The 23,142-nt window shown below is 36.2% G+C and overlaps 2 protein-coding genes and 1 pseudogene across 2 annotated transcripts; all 3 read left to right on the top strand.

Annotated features, from left to right (window-relative positions):
* The first annotated feature begins 7,542 nt into the window (after positions 1–7,542).
* On the top strand, positions 7,543–10,722 carry LOC131310352 (glutathione S-transferase U17-like). The gene is made up of 2 exons (XM_058337336.1): positions 7,543–7,933; positions 10,164–10,722. Exons 1-2 carry the CDS (start codon positions 7,622–7,624, stop codon positions 10,527–10,529), a joined length of 678 nt encoding a protein of 225 aa, XP_058193319.1. The 5' UTR covers positions 7,543–7,621; the 3' UTR covers positions 10,530–10,722.
* Positions 10,723–14,800: 4,078 nt separating this feature from the next.
* LOC131309369 (glutathione S-transferase U17-like) lies at positions 14,801–16,064 on the top strand (annotated as a pseudogene).
* Positions 16,065–17,602: 1,538 nt separating this feature from the next.
* Positions 17,603–20,133, top strand: LOC131309368 (glutathione S-transferase U17-like). Its single transcript, XM_058336024.1, has 3 exons — positions 17,603–17,941; positions 18,807–18,999; positions 19,856–20,133. Exons 1-3 carry the CDS (start codon positions 17,603–17,605, stop codon positions 20,131–20,133), a joined length of 810 nt encoding a protein of 269 aa, XP_058192007.1.
* The last annotated feature ends 3,009 nt before the right edge of the window (positions 20,134–23,142 follow it).

Raw genomic sequence — 23,142 nt, 5'->3', positions numbered from 1 at the left:
GGCGGGTGTGAAAATGTCTTTCATAAGTGTTGGGATTATTCCCCCTAAACAATCCTACACGCAAACGGAAGCGTAGTCAGAAAAATTAACACACACAATAAACAAGGCACAATGATAACAGCCAATATACGTGATTACTCAAATTCGGATACATATACAGGAGAGAGAAAGCAATTTCCACTATCACCAATAATTACAAATGGGTTTCCAAGAGATCACACACACTCTAAATGCATCCAACCAAATACAACAAAATAGTGGAAAGATCTCACCAAACTAGTGCTTTCAAACCCTCCAAAAGCAGCTGAATTTGGAGCCCGAAACCGAGAACAAATCTGCCCCAAATGAGCCTGAAGTAGCTGTTCCAAATCTGCTTCAACAGAGAAGAAAGATGGCTGCCCCAAGCCTTCTCCTTAAGTCACCGTAGCACACTCACGATTTTTCACTTCTCCACTGAAAGCGCGCACACACCTTTTTCTCTCTTTTCTATTCTTCCGCTCTCTCTCTCTCTCTCTCTCTCGCTCGCTCGCTCTCGCTCTCTCTGCTTTTTTCCAGGAGACAAAAAACTTATTTGCTTCCAAGAGAAGTTAAGTTAGACACCCACACACATGTGCCAAACATGTGCCAAGTTGTGTAGAATATTCCACCAAAAAAACTAGCCCACACATTAGTCTTTTTGGCGAAACAAAATTATATTGGGCCTATTTTTATGGGAAAAAATCCAACAATAAAAACATTCCAAACAACTAAAATTTACAAGAGCGGAAATTGAGAGTGCAAGCACAAAGTGAGAATCGAGCGCGAGAATGTTGTGTACACTGAAGAAGTATGTGACTCTGTATGGAACCCATGCAAATCGAACAATTTTTTGAACGCATTTGTGTCCCAATCATTTTTTTCAATTTTTTTTTCTTTTGAGTAGAAAGAGTTAACAAGTTTCTTCATCCTCGTTTAATTAATTCACTACCTATAATTTTTGGAAAACTAAGTAAACAAAATTTAAAGAGAAAATCTCCAATACACACCCCCTACGTTTGAAAAATGTTGCGCCTATATTTGAAAATGTTACGCCTCTCAGTGGTTAGGAGTGCATATGACAGGTGTTACGCCTATTGGTAAATTTTTATGCCTCTGAGTGATAAATGTTACGCTTCTCAATGATAAAGGTTACAGGTGCATATCATACGCAAGCAATGTTGTTAATCCCGTACCGTACCGGCCAGTACGTATCGGATTTGCGTAAAACTGGTAACTTATACCTCAAATACCATTCCGGCTCTAATCTCGGATATTACCGGCGAGTACCGGCGATTCCGGACGATCTCGGACGAGATGGAGGTACCGGAGATTCCGGCCGAAATTTTGCAAAACAGGGCCATTTCACACCAGGCAGTGGAGAAAATGGAGAAATAGAAAGAAAAAAAAAGAGAAAAGAGGAAATCGGAAAAAAAAAAGTGGCTCCTCATGGTCTTCTCCTGTTTATCCGACCGTGACTGGAAGTGATTACTTACATAGATCTTCCCATTGGAATCCCTCTCAACAATACATAATACAACCCACTTAGAGAAATTAGAATAAAAGAGAAGGGTGATGAAATTAGATCTTCCCACTGGTTAAGGAAAATGGAGTGGTGTAACCGTGTAAGACTGTAAGTATGAGAGAGAGAAAAGAGAGAGGAAGACTCAATCGGGTCTTCATCTAGTTTTCCGTTTGTCTGAGGAGAGAGAGAGAGAGAGAAGAGAGAGTGAGTGTTTAGTTGGATTGGGAAAAGTTAAAAAGCTGTGGATTTTTTTATGTGTACAAAATCAGTGGTTTTAGCACATGGTTTGGGAATGGAAGTGGTCCAAGTGCAGTAATTTTCCGATTTAAAAAAAAGGAAGAGAAGAAATGGGTTTGTTGGGAAGAGGAAAAGTCAATTACTTGAAATTTATTGATTTATTATAGAAGAAATTGCATGGTATCGAAAAAAAATTTGAGTTATACTTATATATAATTATAGTTGCGGTAAATCCGAAACGGTTCCCGGTACCTGACTGGTACCGGTACGTACCGTACCAATAAGAAAACCGGTACTCTGTCCGAAACGGTATTCAGAACTTTGTACGCAAGTGTACACCCAACCCATTCTCAAATTTTAATAGTAGGTTTTCACAGTAAAATTAACCCCTTCCGGGCTTAACACTCGATTCGCACTTCGGCCTTCCTCCCTTTCAAAAGGAAGAGGATATTTGCTCCTCTTTGAGATTTGACCGCCCTGTTGCAGTATTTTATAAGGTCTTTTTGAACTCATATAGAAGATGAATTTTATTTTATTTTTATTCGTCAAATATTGCTCATATATAAAACAATGTCAATAAAATAATGATAGATGTATAACCACGATATATTTATTTTTTATAACATAAATTAAAGTGCCGGATCAGAACTCATTGGTTACAAAAATAAATGTGCGTAGTTGTCTAATTATGTGGGATTTGATTGATCATTTCAAACGGAAAAGGGGGAAAATTCTAATCGTGTTTATCATCTTCTCAATACTAACGGAAACTCCTTTCCATTTCACTCTGCAAACTGAAACCCGGCCCATTGTTCCATCTTCACTCTCCTTTCTCCCCACAATATCCATGTGGAACCTATTTCGCATAACGCGCATTTGTGTGCAAGAGTGAGAGCGAGAGGGCGGGTGTGAAAATGTCTTTCATAAGAACATTCTAAACCACTAAAATTTGCAAGAGCAAGAATTGAGATTGCAAGCGCAGAGTGAGAATCGAGCACGAGAATGTTGTGTCCACTGAAGGAGTATGTGACTTTGAATGGAACCCATGCAAATCGAACAATTTTTTGAACGCACTTGTGTTTAAATTTTTGTCCCAATCATTTTTCCTAATCCACCAATGCAAAAAACCTTCAATACACACCCCTACTTTTGAAAAATGCTACGCCTATGTTTGAAATGGTTACGCCTTTCAGTAGTTAAGAGTGCATATGATATGCACTCTCTACAGGTGTTACGCCTATTGCTAAACTTTTATGCCTCTAAGGCCCCGTTCCGGAAACGGAAATAAGTACTTATTTTTTAAGAAGGCAATTTCAAGCTCAAAAATCATGTGTTTATGTCAATAATTTTCTTATCAATATGGATCTTGTTTGATAGATCTCATTGAGATCTCTTATACGGTGAAAAAAAAATTAAAAAATAATTTTTCATTTATATTATTTTTGAGTTTGAAAATGTGAAATAAGTACTTATTTTTTAAGAAGGTGTTCTGGAACGGAGCCTAAGTGGTAAATTTTACGTCTCTCAATGATAAAGATTACATAGGCATATCGTATGCAAGTGTACACCCTACCCGTTCTCAAATTTAAATAGTACGTTATCATGGTAAAATTTTAACCCCTTTCGGGCTTAAGACTCGATTTGCACTTCGGCCTTTCCTCCCTTTCAAAAGGAAGAGGATATTCGCTCCTCTTTGAGATTTGACCAATGTTGTTAATCCCGTACCGACCGGTACGTATCGGATTTGCATAAAACCGGTAACTTATACCTCAAATACCGTTCCGGCTCTAATCTCGGATATTACCGGCGAGTACCGGCGATTCCGGACGATCTCAGACGAGATGGAGGTACCGGAGATTCCAGACGGAATTTTGCAAAACAGGGCCATTTCACACCAGGCAGTGGAGAAAATGGAGAAATAGAAGGAAAAAAAAGAGAAAAGAGGAAATCAGAAAAAAAAAAAAAAAAAGGCTCCTCGTGGTCTTCTCCAGCTTATCCGACTGTGGCTGGAAGTGATTACTTACATAGATCTTCCCATTGGAATCCCTCTCAACAATACATAATACAATCCACTTAGAGAAATTAGAATAAAAGAGAAGGGTGACGAAATTAGATCTTCCCACTGGTTAAGGAAAATGGAGCGGTGTAACCGTGTAAGACTGTAAGTATGAGAGAGAGAAAAGAGAGAGGAAGACTCAAGGGCACCGGCTACCATGCCCCAAAGCGGTATTGGGGCATCATGCCCTCAATTTTTTTTTAAACACTTTTGGATCTCTTCTTTCGATCTCAACCCTTGGATTCATGCCCCTCTCTCCTAGTATCCCTTGGATCCATCCCCCTCCCTCCTAAAATTATTTTGAAAACACCTAAAAACGTTGAAGTACAGCCTTTAGTTGTGGTAAGTGTGTCTTATTTTGTGGTAAGTATCAGCATATAGTATGGTAAGAAGAGCCAGTGTTCATGGTAAGTATAATGGTTGAAAAAACACAAAACCACCTTACTTTTAGGAGATGGTTTTGATCCAAGGGTCCAGATTAACCTAAAACCTAATCTAGTGGTCTATATTAAATGGGGGCATGATACCCCAATACCACACTGGGGCATCATGGAAATTTTAAGACTCAAGCGGGTCTCCATCTGGTTTTCCGTTTGTCTGAGGAGAGAGAGAGAGAGAGAGAAGAGAGAGAGTGAGTGTTTAGTTGGATTGGGGAAAGTTAAAAAGGCTATGGATTTTTTTGTGTACAAAACCAGTGGTTTTAGCACATGGTTTGGGAATGGAAGTGGTCCAAGTGCAGTAATTTTCCGATTTACTCCGTAAAAGGGAATGGAAGTGGTCCAAGTGCAGTAATTTTCCGATTTACTCCATAAAAAAAAGGAAGAGAAGAAATGGGTTTGTTGGGTAGAGGAAAAGTCAATTACTTGAAATTTATTGATTTATTATAGAAGAAATTACATGGTATCGGAAAAAAATTTGAGTTATAATTATATATAATTATAGTTGCGGTAAATCCGAAACGGTACCCGATACCTGACTGGTACCGATACGTACCGTACCAATAAGAAAACCGATACTCTGTCCGAAACGGTATTCAGAACTTTGGATTTGACTGCCCTGTTGCAGTATTTTATAAGGTCTTTTTGAACTCATTTAGAAGATGAATTTTATTTTATTTTTATTCGTCAAATATTGCTCATTGATAGGTGCTGAAAAGCACAAATTTTTTCCCATTAACTTAGGTTTTGTCAGTCCTATCTAATGTTATTTAATGAGATTTAATTGGTTTGTAGTGTTTTAGGGCTTACGGAGCATTCGGACAAGTTTTGGAGTAATAATTGTGAGTTAAGGACGTTCCGGAAGGATCCGCGGCGAAAAGGTGAAAGCTGAAAATCTGGTCCGGACCAAGGCTATGCTGGTCCGGACGACCAAAACTGGAGCACGATATGAACAAGCTATTTTTCTGGTCCGGCCAATGTAATTGCTGGTCCGGACCAGCGGACAGCAGCCGCTGCAAACGGAAATCTGCTTTACATTTTTAAGTCTGATTGTTTTTGGGCCAAGACTATAAAAGGAGGCCAGAGCTTATTATGTAGGTTACATTTTGATTATTCCCAGCAGCTATTAGGAGCGGAAATATATTACGTTCTTTTCCAGCAACGATTAGAGAGAGAGAGGCAAGAGGATTTCAAGGAAATCTTTCATGTCTTTCATGTCTTTTTCGATCTCAATCGCATCTTTCTTCTCCATAGCTGGCTAAACCCCTTTTCTAAGGTGAATATGAAACTTCGCACCAAGTAACTCTATTTTTTATGTATGGGTTTTAGGTTTATTATTCGGATCGATTGTATAACTAAAAACCCTTTCCGTTTCAATTGAATAGAATGATTTTGATGGTTTTAATCTATTGAGTATTTATATGCATGCTTTCAAATACGAGTTATACAATGGTTTTCATCGATTGTAGTTGGAGTTCTGAGATAGATTATACTCGTAAGACGGATCGTGCCGTTAGGCAGCCAGACCGTACTTTAGAGACGGTCCATGCTATGGGATAATCTATACCTTTTAACAACTCAATTATTTTCTAGATGATTATTGCTAGGATTTGTAAGCCCTAGTAATAATCCCTTCTGATTCGAATAATTAATCTTGCCTATGCATGTTGGAGTTACACGGTCGAGGTGGATTCGAACCCTAAATTTTCTCTCCAATCGTTACAAACTTTCCATTTAATTTATTGTCTTAGATTTAATAAATTCTCCAAATTCAAACAACCAAACTTCCTTTGCCCGAATTAATCTAAAAATTAATCGAATTTGTCGTAACTCAGCCATACTGTCTCCGTTGGAACGATACTCGGACTTGACCACTATTTTACAGAGTAGTAGTTAATTCTCAGTTTTATAAATATATTTTTGACACGGAACGATGCGGTCACTCATATATAAAGCAATGTCGATAAAATAAGGAGACTGATAAAGCCACGACAGCTTTTTTTAGTGCCACGACAATTTACGCTGTCCGACAAAAATTACCCTTGAAACCCACCATTCATATTTTCTACATTCATTATCTTCTCTGTAGCCCCTCTCACCACACTCTCTCTCTCTCTCTCTCTCTCTCTCTCTCTCTCTCTCTCTCTCTCTCTCTCTTGTTTTGCAACAGCATAGACCAATCCACTTTCTCCTGTTTCATGACCAGACCCAACAAAATCGTTGAACATAATATTAGAAATTTTCGAATCAAGATATAGTGTCCTACCTGCACCCATATTCTTGTATTTGACTCAGAGCATATAATAGACCCAGAAATTTGTTGATTGGTAAAATACACTTGATTTTAGCAACGAAAATTGGTTCGGTCTTAGAAATACAAACAAAAGCATGCATGTAATCAAAGAAATCATGAAAACAAAGGCTAGGAGAAGAAAGGGAGGAGATGGAAGTGGGTTTTCGCCTTGTGTAGAGAGTTATCTCTGGTACAAAAGTGGGAGAGAAGCAACTTGGGGGTAAAATTGGAAGCTGAATTGATTTGTCGTGGCTTTAAAGAAAAGGGTCGTGGCATTAACGGCTCCCTAAAATAATGATAGATGTATAACCACGATATATTTATTTTTTGTAACATAAATTTAAGTGCCGTATCAGAACTCATTGGTTACAAAAATAAATGTAGTCATATGACGATCGATATTCCACCTTATCAAGATAGACCACAAATGGCAAATATGAGGTTCAAGTCTCATTCGGTTAAGCTCCCCTCCGTACCCTTATCTTTCAAATCTCATTAAACTTGATTTTTTTGGTGTCATCCAGAGTTGAATAGGAATACATGAATTGTTCATTTCCTAGGTCATGCATTCAAGAACATGAGTATCAAAAAATCAGTTTGATCAGCAACCGATAGTTATATTAACCATTCGTATAAAGAGGACGAGTTAAGCTCAGAAACATATTAATTATATATCCACTAAACGATTGTTTGATTAACTTATTGGTTTTCGATTAAGATGATAAATCACATATGTACTCATGAATAGGAGATCTACGAGGTGAACGATTTAGATCTTTCTTTTGATCCAATCCGATCGATTGGATATAAAATAGTTTGGTGGCGTACGTAGGATAACGGTATGGTGGGGAACAACCCCGTTCCATATTCTGCTTCCATTTCAAAGTCATGACGTGTTCAATTACGTTAAGCAAGGCACCATCTTCTTCCCCAAGCCAAAACCATATTATAAATTATCAATCGCTCCTCCTTAATCTCCCAAATCCATACCCACTCCTAAAACCACATTTCCGATCTTTACAAACAGTACTGTCCTCTGTTACTTCAGTTTCAAATCCATGGCATTGGTTAAGGTTCTGGGCTCAGCGCCGAGCCCGTACGTGAACCGGGTTCAAATCGCCCTCAACTTGAAGTCCGTCAACTACGAGTTTCTGCAGGAGCAATTTGGGTCCAAAAGTGAGTTGTTACTTAAATCGAACCCGGTTCATAAGAGAATTCCGGTTCTAATCCATGGGGAAAAATCCATTTGCGAGTCGCTTATCATTGTGCAGTATATTGACGAGGTGTGGATCGATGGTCCAAGTATTCTCCCTTCAGATCCGTATGATCGGGCCACGGCGCGGTTCTGGGCTGCTTATTTTGACGATAAGGTATGTTTCTGGGTTGATTTTTTATCTCTGTCTTTCCATCATTGAAAGCAGAAAGTCTTCCCACACTGATTTTGTACATAAAAGGAGCTCTCTCACTTTATAAAAGATGAGATAAGCGACTCGAGAGTACCTAGGTAGCAGATCTGGCTCTCTTAGAGCATCCACAGTAGTATAATCAAAATAAAAAGGTTTATAAAGTTAGCAACATTTGCTCAAAAAGAGCTCACATTGGAATAACCAAATTTAGAAGCATCTTAGCAACTCATCAAATTTTGGACATTGGATAATCAAAACTACTAACCTTTTGCCAATAATCAAATTTAATTGTCTTCACATTTTTCTCAATCAAGTGCACTATAATTACACAAAAACCTTCTTTCTTCCATTTTCAACATGTTTATAACAAAAATACTTTTAAAAACAGTTTTTATATTTTTGCAAAAATAGTTTTTTTTACACGTTTTTTCTATTAAAACTGTTTTTCCCAATTTTTTTAAACAGTTTTATTTCAAAATAGTTATTTTATTTTATTTTTCAAAAACTATTATTTTGAAAAAAAAACTTTTTCTATTCAAAAACTGTTTTTTTTAAAAACTTTTTTCCGAAAACTGTTTTTTTTAATCAAAGTTTTTAAAAAACTATTCTCTCTTTTTCTAATAACCTATTTTTATTAGTTTGAGAACTATTTTAATAAAAAATATTTTCTATGTCACAATTTCTAGATTTTTATAAGTTAAAAATGTGATGTGGCAAGTTTTGGTTATTCAATTTTGATTGTACCATTGTGGACATCTACATTGTTAACTTTAGCAACCTCTTAAATGGATAACTAAAATATGATGTGGCAACTTTTGATTATTCCATTGTGGATGCTCTTAGTATTTTGTTTTTGGAAATGGCTTATGTACAGTTTGTGTTTGGCTGCAGAGAGCAGTTTGTGCAATCATAACTGTTCCAAACTAAAGTGTTTTTAATCAATAGATTTTCTTGAAAGACTCTTCGAGGGAAGAAATCCATTCTCCTCGCACGCCCATATAAAGAATCTTTTTAAAATCTGAACCATTGATAGCTAAGATAAACGGACAAGATGAGACCGCAGAGACTTCTGTGCTAGATCCTTTTCTTTTGGAAATAATTAGGTGTCCTAATGATTTTATGCGCACTAATCGGAGGTCAATTAATTATTGAGTTTTGGAATTTATGATCGGGAAATCCTTCTGTCACCACCCAAATCCATGGGTTAAGGTCAGTGACCGGCTTGTGAGCTCTTTATCTTTTGGTTATTTTCTCTTAATCTTTATTCGGGTTAGATTTTTACATTTATCTTTTTTAGTCTCGATGAGAGAAATCGAAAAAATATAAAAATATATATGAACCAAAATTGAAAGAAATCATATAAGACAATGAAAAAGACAGAGTAAAAAAAAGCTAACTTGGGTCTTTCCGTCGTCTTCTTTCAACTTTGGTCTATATATTTTTTGATATTTTTCCGATTCCTCTAGTCTAGACCAAAAAAGATGTATAATTCTAACCAGAAGCTTGTAAAAATTAAGAAAAAACAATAAAAAGACCGTGCCAAAAAGACTAAGGCCTACTAGCCTTTAAAACATTGAAAATTGTTCACAAAATTATCGTAACTGAACAATAGTTATTCAAATTCATATCCCAAAGCTAGCTTAGTGTAGTGATTATTAATTATCCAACGAAAATAGTTAATTACAAGACAAAACTATGAGCCCATGGCTCAAATTAAATTTTACCACATTACAGGGTAAGCAGTATCACTTATAAACCAAATTTCATCTGAAGCATGTCCACGGTCTCTCGATCATTCAAACCTCAACACTTTTTTATTTTTAAGAAGCATACTGACACCACAACAAGATAATTTGAAACGCTTATCTTGTAGGCTTCATTGAAAAAAAAAATTCATGGAAATTGGAAAAAAATTACCCAAGATTTTTTGGTTGTCACATTTAAAGATGGCCTATCTTCTTTACTAAGTTTAATAAAAGTCTGTATAGATTTCTTGAAAACCTATTAACAAGGTTGATCTAATATTGATTCAAATTGGTTAATAAGAGGTATAGGAATGTGGTTACGCTAAATTCTACGTCTTAAGTTTCACTTTCACTAAGCGGCAAATGAGCTTATTTATGAAAGTTATGTTTTGTGATGGACTTTTTTCACAGTACGCAATGATTGTATTATACTGTACATGATTGCGCAGTGGTTGCCAACAATTGTGGTGCTCCGTGACGCAGTGGGAGAGGAGGCAAAAGCAGCAGCACTAGAGAAAGTTATTGAAGGGCTCGTGCCGTTGGAGGATGCTTTCACCAAATGTAGCAAGGGAAAGGACTTCTTCGGCGGTGATACCATTGGGTACCTTGATATAGCCTTCGGGAGCTTCTTGAGGTGGATAAGTGCGATCGAAGTGATGGCCAATGTAAAGTTGTTCGACGAAATCAAGACCCCTAAACTGTTCGGATGGGCCAAGATGTTTGGTTCGAATGCTGCTGTCAAGGATGTTATTCCGAAGACGGAGTTGTTGGTGGAGCAAATCAAGAAGTTTGCTGCTAGAGCCAACGCTCAGTAATTTTCCAATTCGGTTGTCACCAATTCAAATAAAATTGGGCTGCTTAGATTACTCAAGATGGCCTTTTTTGTCTTTGTCTTTTGAGTTTCTTTTTCAAGTTTGGTTTGTTTTTCTTCTGAGTTTTGTAATTCAAGAGTGGTTCTTGTTTGTAATAGTTTTGGAGTTGCTTTATAGTTTTTGCTTTTTGTGGTTCTGTTTTTTTGCATGCAAGAGTGTTGTTTCCAGGTTTTGCTACAAGTTTTGTACCATATCAAAAAGGAAATTGATTTTGGCACTCCATTTTTAGTCATAGACATTCCACTTTGTGTCTTAATCATGTGAGAAAACAAAATTAAAAGTGAAGTGCTAAATCACATCCCTATAAAAATTGGATGGGTAATTCTTGTAGGTAGGATTGTTAACGGCAGAGGATCTGCGCGGGTTGTTCTGGGGTTGGACGAAAATTTTTGTAGCAAAATCTAGGATTTGTTAAATGTAATTCTAAGGTCTAAATTCCGCGGTCTCTCTTATTTGGCAATTTCACGTTAAAACACACATTGGCGTGTATCCCCGTTTATCAAGTTGTAATTTATTTATTTATTACTAGGTATTGCCCGTGCCTAAAAGCACGCGAAGCAACACATTTTGAACACAAAAAAGTTTTGCTTTTATCCCTCGATCGTTATTTTCAATTTTCTAATAACAAATATAACATTTAACTTGTGCGCACAACATTACCAATGATCATGCAAATCACATAAATTTGAGCCAACAAATTCAACCCAATACCATGTTGCATTCATAAGATCCAAGTTCAAACATGACATAAAAGCTACAAAATAATAGAGTCAAATTCATACACAAATGTACTCCCTCCATCCCAAATTCTTGGTCCTCTTTCCTTTTTTGGAAGTCTCAAAAGATTGGCTATATCTTTAAATTTATAATATTTTTTTAAAATAAAATATGGATCTTATTTGATAGATCTCAATAAGCTCTATTATACAAAGTTTTTAAAATTACCTAAAAGATTATAAATTGTAAGATATAATCAATTAAAAAATAAACACGCACTTCCAAAGAGGACCAACATTTTGGGACAGAGAGTAGCTAAATAGAGTGCACCCCATAGAAGATCGTATTCCGTAAAACGATCATAGCCCAAAAAATTTGCCTTTAAATGTCTTCATTAATCCTGAACGCATACCTACTTCTTCAAAGAGCATAATTAAGAATATGAATAACAACACGAAAACATACGAAAAATAATAACTGAGTAAGAATTCTTTAAAGTAAAATGTTGACGAAAATAAGTTACCTTAATCATGGATCTCATCTATTCGCATTTAGAATAGATTATGAACCTCTCTTTCTCCAATAAGGCTCAATTTGAATGATCGGAATCTTCAGTAGGATTAGAAACTTGATTACCAGGAATCAAATTCTTACGAATTTGATTGAGTGGGAATAGTAATATGATTACTAGGAATGAAATTCCTAGGAATACAATACCTAAAAGAATTTCATTTCAGTGTTTGGATTAATTTAGTAATCTTATGCAGGAATCAAATATTTTGGAAATTTATCAAAGTCAATATTTTTTTTTTTATTGATTGAGACAGGAATTTAAGATTCCCATGGGGTAAGGGAGGGATCAGATTCCGACTCAATCTGGTAATGTGATTCATGATCGGATGTGTCATCAGAAATCATAATCTTATTTCTGCCTCTCCCAAACATGGGAATCCTGAGAGTGTAGCATCACATTCTTATTTATGTTCCTTCCAAACGTCGAAATTATGGAAGTATGGTATGACATTCCCATTCCTGCTCAAGATTCTTACCATCCAAACTGAGCCTAAAGGTATGAAACAAAAACTGATTTCTCCTTTTCGTGGAGAGGCTGATGAATTAGAAGAATCGTATGTACGTATGATTACAAAGGAAAACCTAAGTATAGCCCAGATTATTATTGAAAATAGAGGGGGGGAGTGGGGGGAGGGGTTTCCGAAGAAGCACATATGTGAATGTTAATTATTACTCCCTCCGTTTCAAATTGAGAATCCCTTTTGGGAATTTCAACTATTTAAGGGAACATACAATGATTACACCTAAAAGAAAAATGGTTGTTTTCTTTTCGAATATAAATCCAATTAAAAAGAATTGTTTCCTTTTTTACTGTTGGGAAATCAACCTAAACGGAAACAATTTAAAAGCAAATATTGAAATGAATGTAAGGAAATTAACATTAGAAGAAAATCAATTATTGAGTTGATTTAAGTCAAAAAAATGATAAAGTCTTTTAAGAAAACAACCTAAAAACAATTATTACTTGTCATAATAAGGTTAGGAGGTTTATATTAAGAAGTGTTCTCTTGATCGAACAGTTATAACCTATTGAAAATTTGATCTAACGGCTAGAGAGTTGCTTTTGTTTGTACGTATGTGTAGACAAAAACCGCTCCGTTTTACAATTTAGATAGATTTATTTCTGAAGTGTCTGTTTAGAAAATAGAAGGAAATCACATCTTATCTAATTAAGAGGTTGAGTTTTTAGAAAATTGAAGTGGAAGAAATCAAAGCAATCAAGAGTTTTAATATTTAGCAACTTCGAAAGGAAAGGAAATCAAGGTTTCGATGTATGGCAACTTTGAAAGGAAAGGAAATCAAGGTTTCAAGAAAGTGCCGGACAAGCTACAGGAATTGCTCGAGCAACTTGTCTATTTTTCAGTACGTAGCTTATATATACGCGGCTTATTAGAGTTTGAAGTGACCGCATATGATATAGCCGCCCCAAAACTCTTTCTAACTTTAGAAAATATTGAAGGGGGTCTTTAATTGCCTTGGATTTTGATTGATGGATTATTTAGCGTTCAATACAATTTTCCAACATCAACTTACTTTCTGAGCAAAGTCCTTCGATGGATTCTGGGAGGCAAATAAAAGGCTTGTGGATTCAAGGCAGTGGCAGTCAAGCACCGGGTGTGGTGAACATGGATTCGACAAGTATGTCTTAGGCTCAATTGTGAGGATTCAAATCGTAAGATAAGATTACTTATAACTACACAATGTTTATAGTGTTTGATTCTTTCTCGTAGTTTTTTCCCCTTCTGATCGGGTTTCCACTTATTTCCTTGCGTTCGTCTTTTTATTGCTTTTCGTTTGTGTGATTAGCTTATATATTGGTTGGCAGATAATTTTCATTAAGAGATTGAACATAGCAAATCGTTTATAAACCTAGACAAGCTAGGGTTTTCTAGTAATATATTGTGAAAAATAATATGCCTTGTAAAGCGAAAAATAATAACTTAAAAAATAAGAAACTTAGCGGAACATAACCTAATTCACTATCTATAATTTGAGGAACTAAGTAAACAAAATTTAAAAAGTAGGTGATCACATTGTAAACTTAACCCCTTTCCGAGCTAAATGCTCGATTCACACTTCAGCCTTCCTCCCTTTCAAAAGGAAAAGGATATTCGCACCTCTTTGGGATTCAACCACCCTGTTGTAGTCTTTTATAAGGTTTTTTTGAACTCATTTAGGTGATGAATTTTATTTTTTTTATTCGTCAAATATTGATTATATATAAAGCAATGTCGATAAAATAGTAATCCTAACCACGATATATTTAGATTTTAGAACATAAATTAAAGTGCCGGATGGGAACTAATAGGTTAAAAAAATAGATGGATTATATCATATGACGATTGATATTCCACCTCATCAAAATAGACCACAAACGCTTAAACATGAGGATCAAGTCCCATTGGGTTAAGCTCCCCTCCTTGCCCTTATCCTTCAAATCTCATTAAAAATGATTTTTTTGGTGTGTCATCCCGAGTTCAAAAGGAATACATGAATTGTTCATTTCCTAGATCTTACATTCAAGAACATGGGTACCGAATTGAAAATTAGTTTGATCAGAAATCAATAGTTATATAAACCAATCATATAAAGACGGCGAGTTAAGTTAGAACCAGATTAACTATATATCCACTAAACGATTGTTTGATACACTTATTATTTTTTATCAAGATGATAAATCACATGACCTTGTTCGTTTGGGGGACTCAAATCCCCTGGGCATAGTATCCAATAAACTCTCTATCTATCTATCTCTTCACTCATTACTCTCAAAAACCTCCGTCAAAACCCCCAAATGAGGTGAACGATTTAGATCTTCCTTTTGAACCCCATCGATTGGATATAAAATAGTTTGGTGGCGTACGTAGGATAACGGTACGGTAGGGAACAACCCAGTTCCATTCTGCTTCCATTTCAAAGTCTGCATGACTAAGAAAATTCCTGTTATGATCCATGGGGAAAAATCCATTTGCGAGTCCCTTATCATCGTACATTGACGAGGTGTGGACTGATGGCCTGAGTATTCTCCCTTGGAATCCATATGATCAGGCCATGACCCGGTTCTGGGCTTCTTATATTGATGATAAGGTATGTTTATGGGTTGATTTTTTATCTTTATCTTTCTAGTACTATCGAAAGAAGGAGCTCACTTAATTTATCCTCCCTTCATCCATGTTGTTGGTCCATTTTCGACATTTGTGTTATGTTTTAAATTGTTTATATCTTTTAATTTATAATGAGTTTCGTGATTTTAAAAAAATTTATATAATAGAACTAAATGAGATCTATCAAATAATATTTATATTGCATATTTTTAGAAATTCGTATTGAAATATATGTACAATTTGTTAAGGCGTCTGAAATAGTTGAAGTGGATAAACAAATACGGACATAGATAATAAAAGATAACATAGGTGACTTGAGAGTACCTAGGTGGCAGCTCTAGCTCTCTCTTTTTTCGGAAATAGCTTATCTACCTTTGTGTTTGGGCAGAGAAGAGTGCAATCCCAGTTGCCAAACTTAAGTGTTTTTAAATGAATAAATTTTGTTAAAGACTCTTCTTCGCATCCGCGGATAGCCTTTTTAAAATTTGAACCATAAATTAGTAAGATAAAAGGGCAAGATGAGATTGCATAGCCTTTTTTGCTAAATTCTTTTTTAAAGTTAAAGCACCCATTGTCAGGAAGCATTTAAAAGTCCTGGACTACAAGTTGTTGCATTTATCATGTTGTTCACACTAACCCACAACCTTCATTCTCTTCATTTTTCCCAATATTTTCCTCTCTCTCTTTTTCCCTAGAATCTACAACTTATGCATTGGTGGAAACAACTTCACATTTTTAGACAACAAGAAGTTGCCCATAACTTATTGATTAACGGAAATGCCCTAGCTTGTATGTATGTATGTAATGGACATGATTGTGCAGTGGTGGCGGACAGTGAGGGTGCTAGGAAATGCAGAGGGAGAGGGTGCAAAAGCTGGTGCACTAGAGCAAGTTGTGGAAGGGGGATGCTTTCGCGAAATGTGGCAAGGGAAAAAACTTCTTCTGCGGTGACATCATCGGATACCTCGACATAGCCCTCGGGAGCTTCTTGAGGTGGCTGAGAGCAACAGAGAAGATGACCGATATAAAGATCGATCCTCGACGAATCCCAAGCACCTGGTCTATTATCTTTGCATTACACTAACACCTTTCACCTCCAAGTTCTAGCACATTCACCCCAGATCTTATATTCACACGACGTTTCACATTATCCCGATTTTCTAATTTTTATTTAAGCACCGAAATTATTGAATTTAAAACACAGGTCTCTACAGATCAGGAAAATAAGATCTTTGCATCGGTTCAAACAAATTGAAAATTGGAACACTTAATCTTTTAACTATTTTTTCAAGACAATCTTTTAACTATTTTTTTAATATATAAAATTCTTAAAAAATAGTTAAAAGATTAAGTGTTCCAATTTTCAATCCGTTTGAACCGACGCGAAGATCTTAATTAATTGATTATTTTACCACAAAGGGTCGTAATTAATTTTTGATTCTAAAGCCTTTCTGTTAGAGTCCTGAGATAACTGTAGAACCAAATATGGTTATAAGATTAAGATAAAATAAAAGCCTTATAATAAAAAAATTAATTACGACCCTTTAAGATAAAATGATCAGGAAAATAAGATCTTCGCACCGGTTCAAACGGATTAAAAATTGAAACACTTAATCTTTTAACTATTTTTTTAATATATTAAACTCTTTGGATCCGGGCGTTGAATGCACACTATTTCCGAAACATGCCATAAAAATTTTGGCCAAACAATGTAAGTTATTGACGAAGATACCATTGGTTTGTATGTGAAAGGTGGAGAAATCTGAACCGTTGAGAAAATATGTTCCTAAAGAATATTTCTAAACACCCTTGTGTTTTATTACATAGATGTCGATAAAATAGTAATCTTAACCACGATATATTTAGATTTTTGAACATAAATTAAAGGGCCGGATGGGATTTCATTGGTTTAAAATATAGATGGAATCGTATAACGATTGATATTCCACCTCATCAAAATAGACCACAAACACTTAAACACTAGGATCAAGTCCCATTGGGTTAAACTCCCCTCCTCGCCCTTATCCTTCAAATCTCATTAAAAATGATTTTTTTGTGTGTCATCCCGAGTTCAAAAGGAGAATACTTGAATTGTTCATTTCCTAGGTCTTACATTCAAGAACATGGGTACCAAATTGAAAATTAGTTTGATCAGAAATCAATAGTTATATAAACCAATCATCATATAAAGAGGGCAAGTTAAGTTAGAACCATATTAACTATATATATATCCACTAAACGATTGTTTGATACACTTATAATTTTTTATCAAGATGATAAATCACATGACCTTGTTCGTTTGGGGGACTCAAATTCTTTGGGCACAGTATTCAATAAACTTTCTCTATCTATCTCTCCAGTCATTACTTTCAAAAACCTCCCTTAAAACTCTCAAATGAGGTGAACGATTTAGATCTTTCTTTTGAACCCGGTTGATTGGATATAAAATAGTTTGGTGGCGTACGTAGGATAAAGTTAAGCAAGGCACCATCTTCTTCCCCAAGCCAAAACCATAGTATAAATTATCAATAGCTCCTCCTTAATCTCCCATATCCATACCCGGTCCTAAAACTATATTTCCTCTTTACAAACAGTGTCCTCTATTACTTCAGTTTCAAATCCATGGCATCGGTAAAGGTTCTAGGCGCAGCGCCAAGTCCATACGTGAACCGGGTTCAAATCGCCCTCAACTTAAAGTCTGTCAACTACAAGTTTTTGGTGGAGCAATTTGACTACGAGTTTTTGGTGGATCAATTTGGGTCCAAAAGTGAGTTGTTACTTAAATCGAACCCAATTCATAAGAAAATTCCTGTTATGATCCATGGGGAAAAACCCATTTGCGAATCCCTTATCATCGTACAGTATATTGACAAGGTGTGGACCGATGGCCCGAGTATTCTCCCTTCGGATCCATATGATCAGGTCATGGCCCGGTTCTGGGCTGCTTATATTGACGATAAGGTATGTTTCTAGGTTGATTTTTTATCTTTTATCTTTCTAGTATTATCAAAAGAAGGAGCTCACTTAATTTATCCTCCCTTCGTCCGTGTTTGTTGGTCCATTTTCGACATTTATGTTATGTTTTAAATTGTTTATATCTTTTAATTTATAATGAGTTTCGTGATTTTGAAAATTTTGAATAATAGAACTAAATGAGATCTATCAAATAAGATTTATATTACATATTTTTAGAAATTCGTATTGAAATATATGTACAATTTGTTAGGGTGTCTAGAATAGTTGAAGTGGATAAACAAATACGAACGGAGATAGTAAAAAAAAGGAGACAGTAAAAGATAAGATAGGTGACTTAAGAGTACTTAGGTAGCAGCTCTAGCTCTCTCTTTTTCTGGGAAATAGCTTATCTACCGTTTGTGTTTGGGCTGCAGAGCGTGCAATCCCAGTTGTTCAAACTTGAGTGTTTTCAAATGAATAGATTTTGTTAAAAGATTTTTCACATCCGCGGATAGCCTTTTTAGAGTCTGAACCATTAATTAGTATGATAAAAGGACAAGATGAGATTGCAGAGCCTTTTCTGCTAAATTCTTTTTTAAAATTAAAGCACCCATTGTCAGGAAGCGTTTCCACTGAAAGTTCTGGACTACAAATTATTGCATTTTGCCTTGTTGTTCACACTAATCCACGTCTTCATTCTCTTCATTTTTCCCAATATTTTCCTCTCTCTTTTTCCCTAGAATCTACAACTTATGGGTTGGTGAAAACAACTTGAAATTTTTGGACAACAAAAAGTTGCCATAACTTGTTAGTTAGCGGAAACGCTCCTGATTGTATGTATGTAATGGACACGATTGTGCAGTGGTGGTAGATAGTGAAGGTGCTGCAATATGCCGAGAGAGAGGATGCAAAAGCTGCCGCACTAGTGCAAGTTATGAAAGGGATCATGTTGTCGGAGGATGCTTTCGCGAAATGTGGCAAGGGAAAAGACTTCTTCGGCGGTGACACCATCGGATACCTCGACATAGGCCCTCGGGAGCTTCTTGGGGTGGCTGAGAGCAACGGTCATTGAACCAAAAAGGAGAAAATATAAAAATGGGAAAAGTACTTCCGGACCAACTTCTCACTTTTGGCCTCTAACTCCAAAAATGGTGAATGAGTTTTCAAAAAAGCTATTTCAGAAGTAGCTCTCCAAACACTCAAAATAGGAAAAGGAGAATATGAAAATGGAAAAAGGAAGGAGCCAAACACCCTCCCCTTCTTTTTTACTCTCTAAACCTCAAAACCAAAATCCCATTCTCCCCTAAGAGGGTGTTTGAAAATCTACTTTTTGACTTTTCATTTTTAACTTTTTAGCTTTTTGGCTTTTTTAATTTTGATCAGAATGTATTTTAAATTGGTAGAGTGTTTGGATGAAATGTGTAGAATGCATTTTACAGCAAGAATAGTGTTTGGGAAATATGCGATAAAATGAATTATGAGTTATTTTTTTACTATATTGCCCTTGTTTTGAGACAAACCAAAATTTCTCTCTTTCACCCACGCACGAACCAATTCCAAACCCATTTCTCTCTCTCCTCCTCCCATACCCAATCTCCATTTCTACAAATCAAGAGCCCATTATCCTCCTAAAAACCAACAGCGCCACACACACACACACACACCCATCCCCCCCCCCCCCCCCCCCCCCCCCCTTCACTCTCATACAAAATCAAAATCGGCGGGGCGGATCTGGGAGAGGTGGTCTCGGAGACCATAGGGTTTCGAAATTGAATCTAGTGGGTATTTTAGAGTTTTTAGTGGAGTAGATGGATATGTAGTGGGTTTAATTGTTGGAAACGGAAAAAACAAGCGAAACAATACAATTTGTCATGTTTGATGGGTTTAATTTTTGTCAAAATTTGTATGTTGAAATGGAAGATACAGAGTCTATTTTATGTTCTGGGTTCTTCCATGGTCAGATCGAAATGGAAATCATAATTCTAACCCAGAAGAAGTTCTCTCTGTTCTTGTGGTGGGAGATGCAGAAGTGTGAAAGAGGTGAACGATTTCTCCACTTTGGTCGAAGGTCCAGTCGTCTGCTCCGGCATCTCTCTCCTCGTTTTCTCCTAGTATGTGAGAAATGTGAGAATGTGAAGGAAATCAGTAGAGGGGACAAACCAGGGCTTTGTGGAATTATCTCAAAAAGGAGAGGGTAGAGATGTCTTTTGGCATGACAGGAGAACAAAATGAGAATGTGAAAAGCTCCTCTGAGCTCTTTCTAGCTAGCTTTTGTTTTAGAAACCTGAAAATGGAAAACCCATTTTCCCTCTGCCAGCCAAGCAGCCAAAAGCCAAAAATCAGAAGTGGAAAATGGGAAAAGCCACCATCCAAATGCCCCCTAACTCATTTTGGGAACATCTACCCAAACACCTAGAATTCAAAAATACGAAAACGAAAATGAAAAAAATAGCTATCCAAACACCCAAGTTCAAATAATCAGTAAAGTGATTAAATACATTTTAGGAACTAGGAAAAGCAGAAGAATCCCAATTAATGTGCATGGTTGCAAGGCTTATAATTGATTTTGCCGATTAGAAAAAGAGAGTCATGCCTGTTTGGGCGCCTCTTTTTTACGTTTTCAACTTCTCATTTTAAGGATAAAAAAAAAAAACTTCTCATTTTAGTTTGGGTGTTTGGCTGATTGTGGGGAAAAAGAATTTTGGCAAAATGAATTCTTGGTTTTTGAAGTTCTGGTGCAAAAGTGATAAAATAGGGTGAGACTTGAGAGGTCCATTTCAACTTCTCTTTTTTGGACCGACTTTTTTAAAGACAATAATGCCCTCCACATATTCTGGTAATATCCAAATTACCACTAAGTTTGCATTATCCTTCATTTCACGTATAACACTTTAATTTCTTCGTAAGACTTTTTAACTTGTGTAACAGCATGCAGAGTGGAATAATCAAAAATTATCGCATCATCTTTTGGTTATCGATTTAAGAGATTGCTAAGGTTAACAATGTAGATGTCCACAATGGTATAATCAAAACTTGTCACATCACTTTTTCAACATATAAAAATTAAAAAATTGCACCATATAAAACAATTTTTTTAAAAAGAGTTTTCAAACTAATAAAAACAAGTTATTAGAAATAGAAAATAATTTTTTGAAAATTTTTATTTTAAAAAAACACTTTTCGGAAAAAAAATTTAAAAAAACCAAAAACTTCTTTTAAAAATATGAGAGAGAGAGAGAGAGAGAGAGAGAGAGAGAAGATTTTTGTGTAATGATGGTTGTACTTGATTGAGAAAATGTGGAGACCACTAAATTTGGTTATTGATAAAAGGTTGTTAATTTTGATTATCTAAAGCTAAAATTTGATCGGTTGCTAGGAGATTGGTAAGTTTGGTTATACAACTGTGAGCACTTTTTTGAAAAAAAAATTGCTAATTTTATGATTTTAGACTGCTAATTTTATAATTTTGGTTATTCTAAGGGCAACATGGTGAAAAATAAACTAATAATTTATACTTGCAAAAACCACTCCTCACATATCTCAAAATACATTACAGATTCAAATTGCATTTTGGTCACAGTCTAAAAAGTCAAAAAGTCAAAAAGTATTTAAAAACTCCCAAATCACCCCAGTAGGGATTGAATCCGATCTATTATCTCTCTATATATCTAACTTTTCTTTTCTCTGCCTTCTCCCTACAAACATCTAGTATGGTTTCCTGATAGGGAGGCTGGGGCTGCCACCTCATCCCACCCCACCCCACCCCTCCATCACCAGGCGTCTACTCTTTGCTATGATGGGTTGTTGGGCCGCTTGGTGAGATCCTTCGGCAAATAAGCCCCTGGAATCGGAGCGGCGGTTTGTCCGATGACATGATTACGGCTAGGGTTCTGTTTCCTCCTCCTCCTTTCCCTCTCCAGATCTGTCCCTCCCTAAGTTTGGTGCTCTCCGTCGATGGCGCCAATCATCCGCTTGTAGTTCGCCTATGTGCTCTCTTTTCCAATCTTCTTCACCGTGCAGCTCGGCCTAGTCGTTTAGGCGTCGCTTGTTCAAGCCCTGATAAGGTGGTTGCTGTGGGACGGAGATAGCTGTTGGTGTTACTGGATGTTGGGGTGTGGTTGCTGCGGTGATATGCGATCTCAGTGACCAGATTTAAGAGTGTAGATCTGTTTTTATAGGTTTTGGTTTATTTTTCTCTACTGCGTTTGGTTTTTTGGTTTCCTACCCCTGATGGGGCTGTTTCCTCCCCTTCGGGTTTTCCTTTGGTTTGGTTGTGTATTCTTTCTGCGGCGAATTTTGTGCCCAGAAGGTGTGTGAGACTGGGGTGTTTTCTTGTTGACTTCTCCTTTGTGGCTTGATTCGCTCATTGTGTTGTGGGAATCTTGCACTTCTTGACGTACTGTTTCTCCTATCAATAAAAACTCCTAACATTTTGAAAAATAAAAATAAAAAATCACCCCAGTATTTGGGAATCAAAATACCTAGCTAGGGCCTCTTCAAGAACTCGTCTCCACAACTATTTTGCCCATCGCACTATGCCATACATATCACTGACCGCACTCATCATCTCTACGGTAGCGCGCTCTCTCTCTCTCTCTCTCTCTCTCTCTCTCTCTCTCTCTCTCTCTCTGCTGTTTCAATTGGTTAACATTTTTGCCGATAAAAAAAATAAAAAATTGGTCTAGGGTCCATTATAGCATATTTGTAACCCACCAAATCCACATTTCAAGTTTGTAACCCACTAAGTACACTCAAAAAAGGGCCTTGTTTGGCTTAGACAAAAAAATATATTTTTATTCTTTTTCATTTTTTGTGTTGCCAAACTGGGCTCTTGTCAAGTCAAAAAGGAATTAATACAAGACAAAAATGCCACTGCCAGCTTTTTTTCATTTTTTTTCTATTTTTTAGAATTTTGATAGCTCTCTCTCTCTCTACATTTCAGATCTCAACCGCTCTGTCGCTGCACATATAACATAATATGTTCAGGTATGTTAAGCCGCTGCGTGAACCAATTCAAATAAGGTTGTCTATGGTTTTATATATGGTTATATATGATTATGGTTATACGTTTATGCATATATATGGTCAAGTTTTAACAAGTAACAATTATTGAAACCACTCACTTACTCTATCGCTGCACATATAACATTATATATTTAGGTCTGTTAAGCAGATGCGCGGATCAATTCATATAAAATTGTATATGG

The sequence above is a fragment of the Rhododendron vialii genome, chromosome 12a (genome assembly GCF_030253575.1).
Source record: "Rhododendron vialii isolate Sample 1 chromosome 12a, ASM3025357v1".
NCBI lineage: Eukaryota > Viridiplantae > Streptophyta > Magnoliopsida > Ericales > Ericaceae > Rhododendron > Rhododendron vialii.
The sequence above is the reverse complement of the archived record's forward strand: the minus strand, read 5'-3'. Positions and strand labels throughout refer to the sequence as shown.

What these genes read in the sequence shown, in the direction of transcription:
- LOC131309368 (XM_058336024.1), top strand. Translation starts at nt 17,603, where the DNA reads ATGGCATCGGTAAAGGTTCTAGGCGCAGCGCCAAGTCCATACGTGAAC. An exon ending in CTGCTTATATTGACGATAAG is followed by an intron (nt 17,942 to 18,806) that starts GTATGTTTCTAG and finishes CAGTGGTGGTAG; the next exon opens with ATAGTGAAGGTGCTGCAATA. An exon ending in TGGGGTGGCTGAGAGCAACG is followed by an intron (nt 19,000 to 19,855) that starts GTCATTGAACCA and finishes TTGAAATGGAAG; the next exon opens with ATACAGAGTCTATTTTATGT.
- LOC131310352 (XM_058337336.1), top strand. Translation starts at nt 7,622, where the DNA reads ATGGCATTGGTTAAGGTTCTGGGCTCAGCGCCGAGCCCGTACGTGAAC. An exon ending in CTGCTTATTTTGACGATAAG is followed by an intron (nt 7,934 to 10,163) that starts GTATGTTTCTGG and finishes ATGATTGCGCAG; the next exon opens with TGGTTGCCAACAATTGTGGT.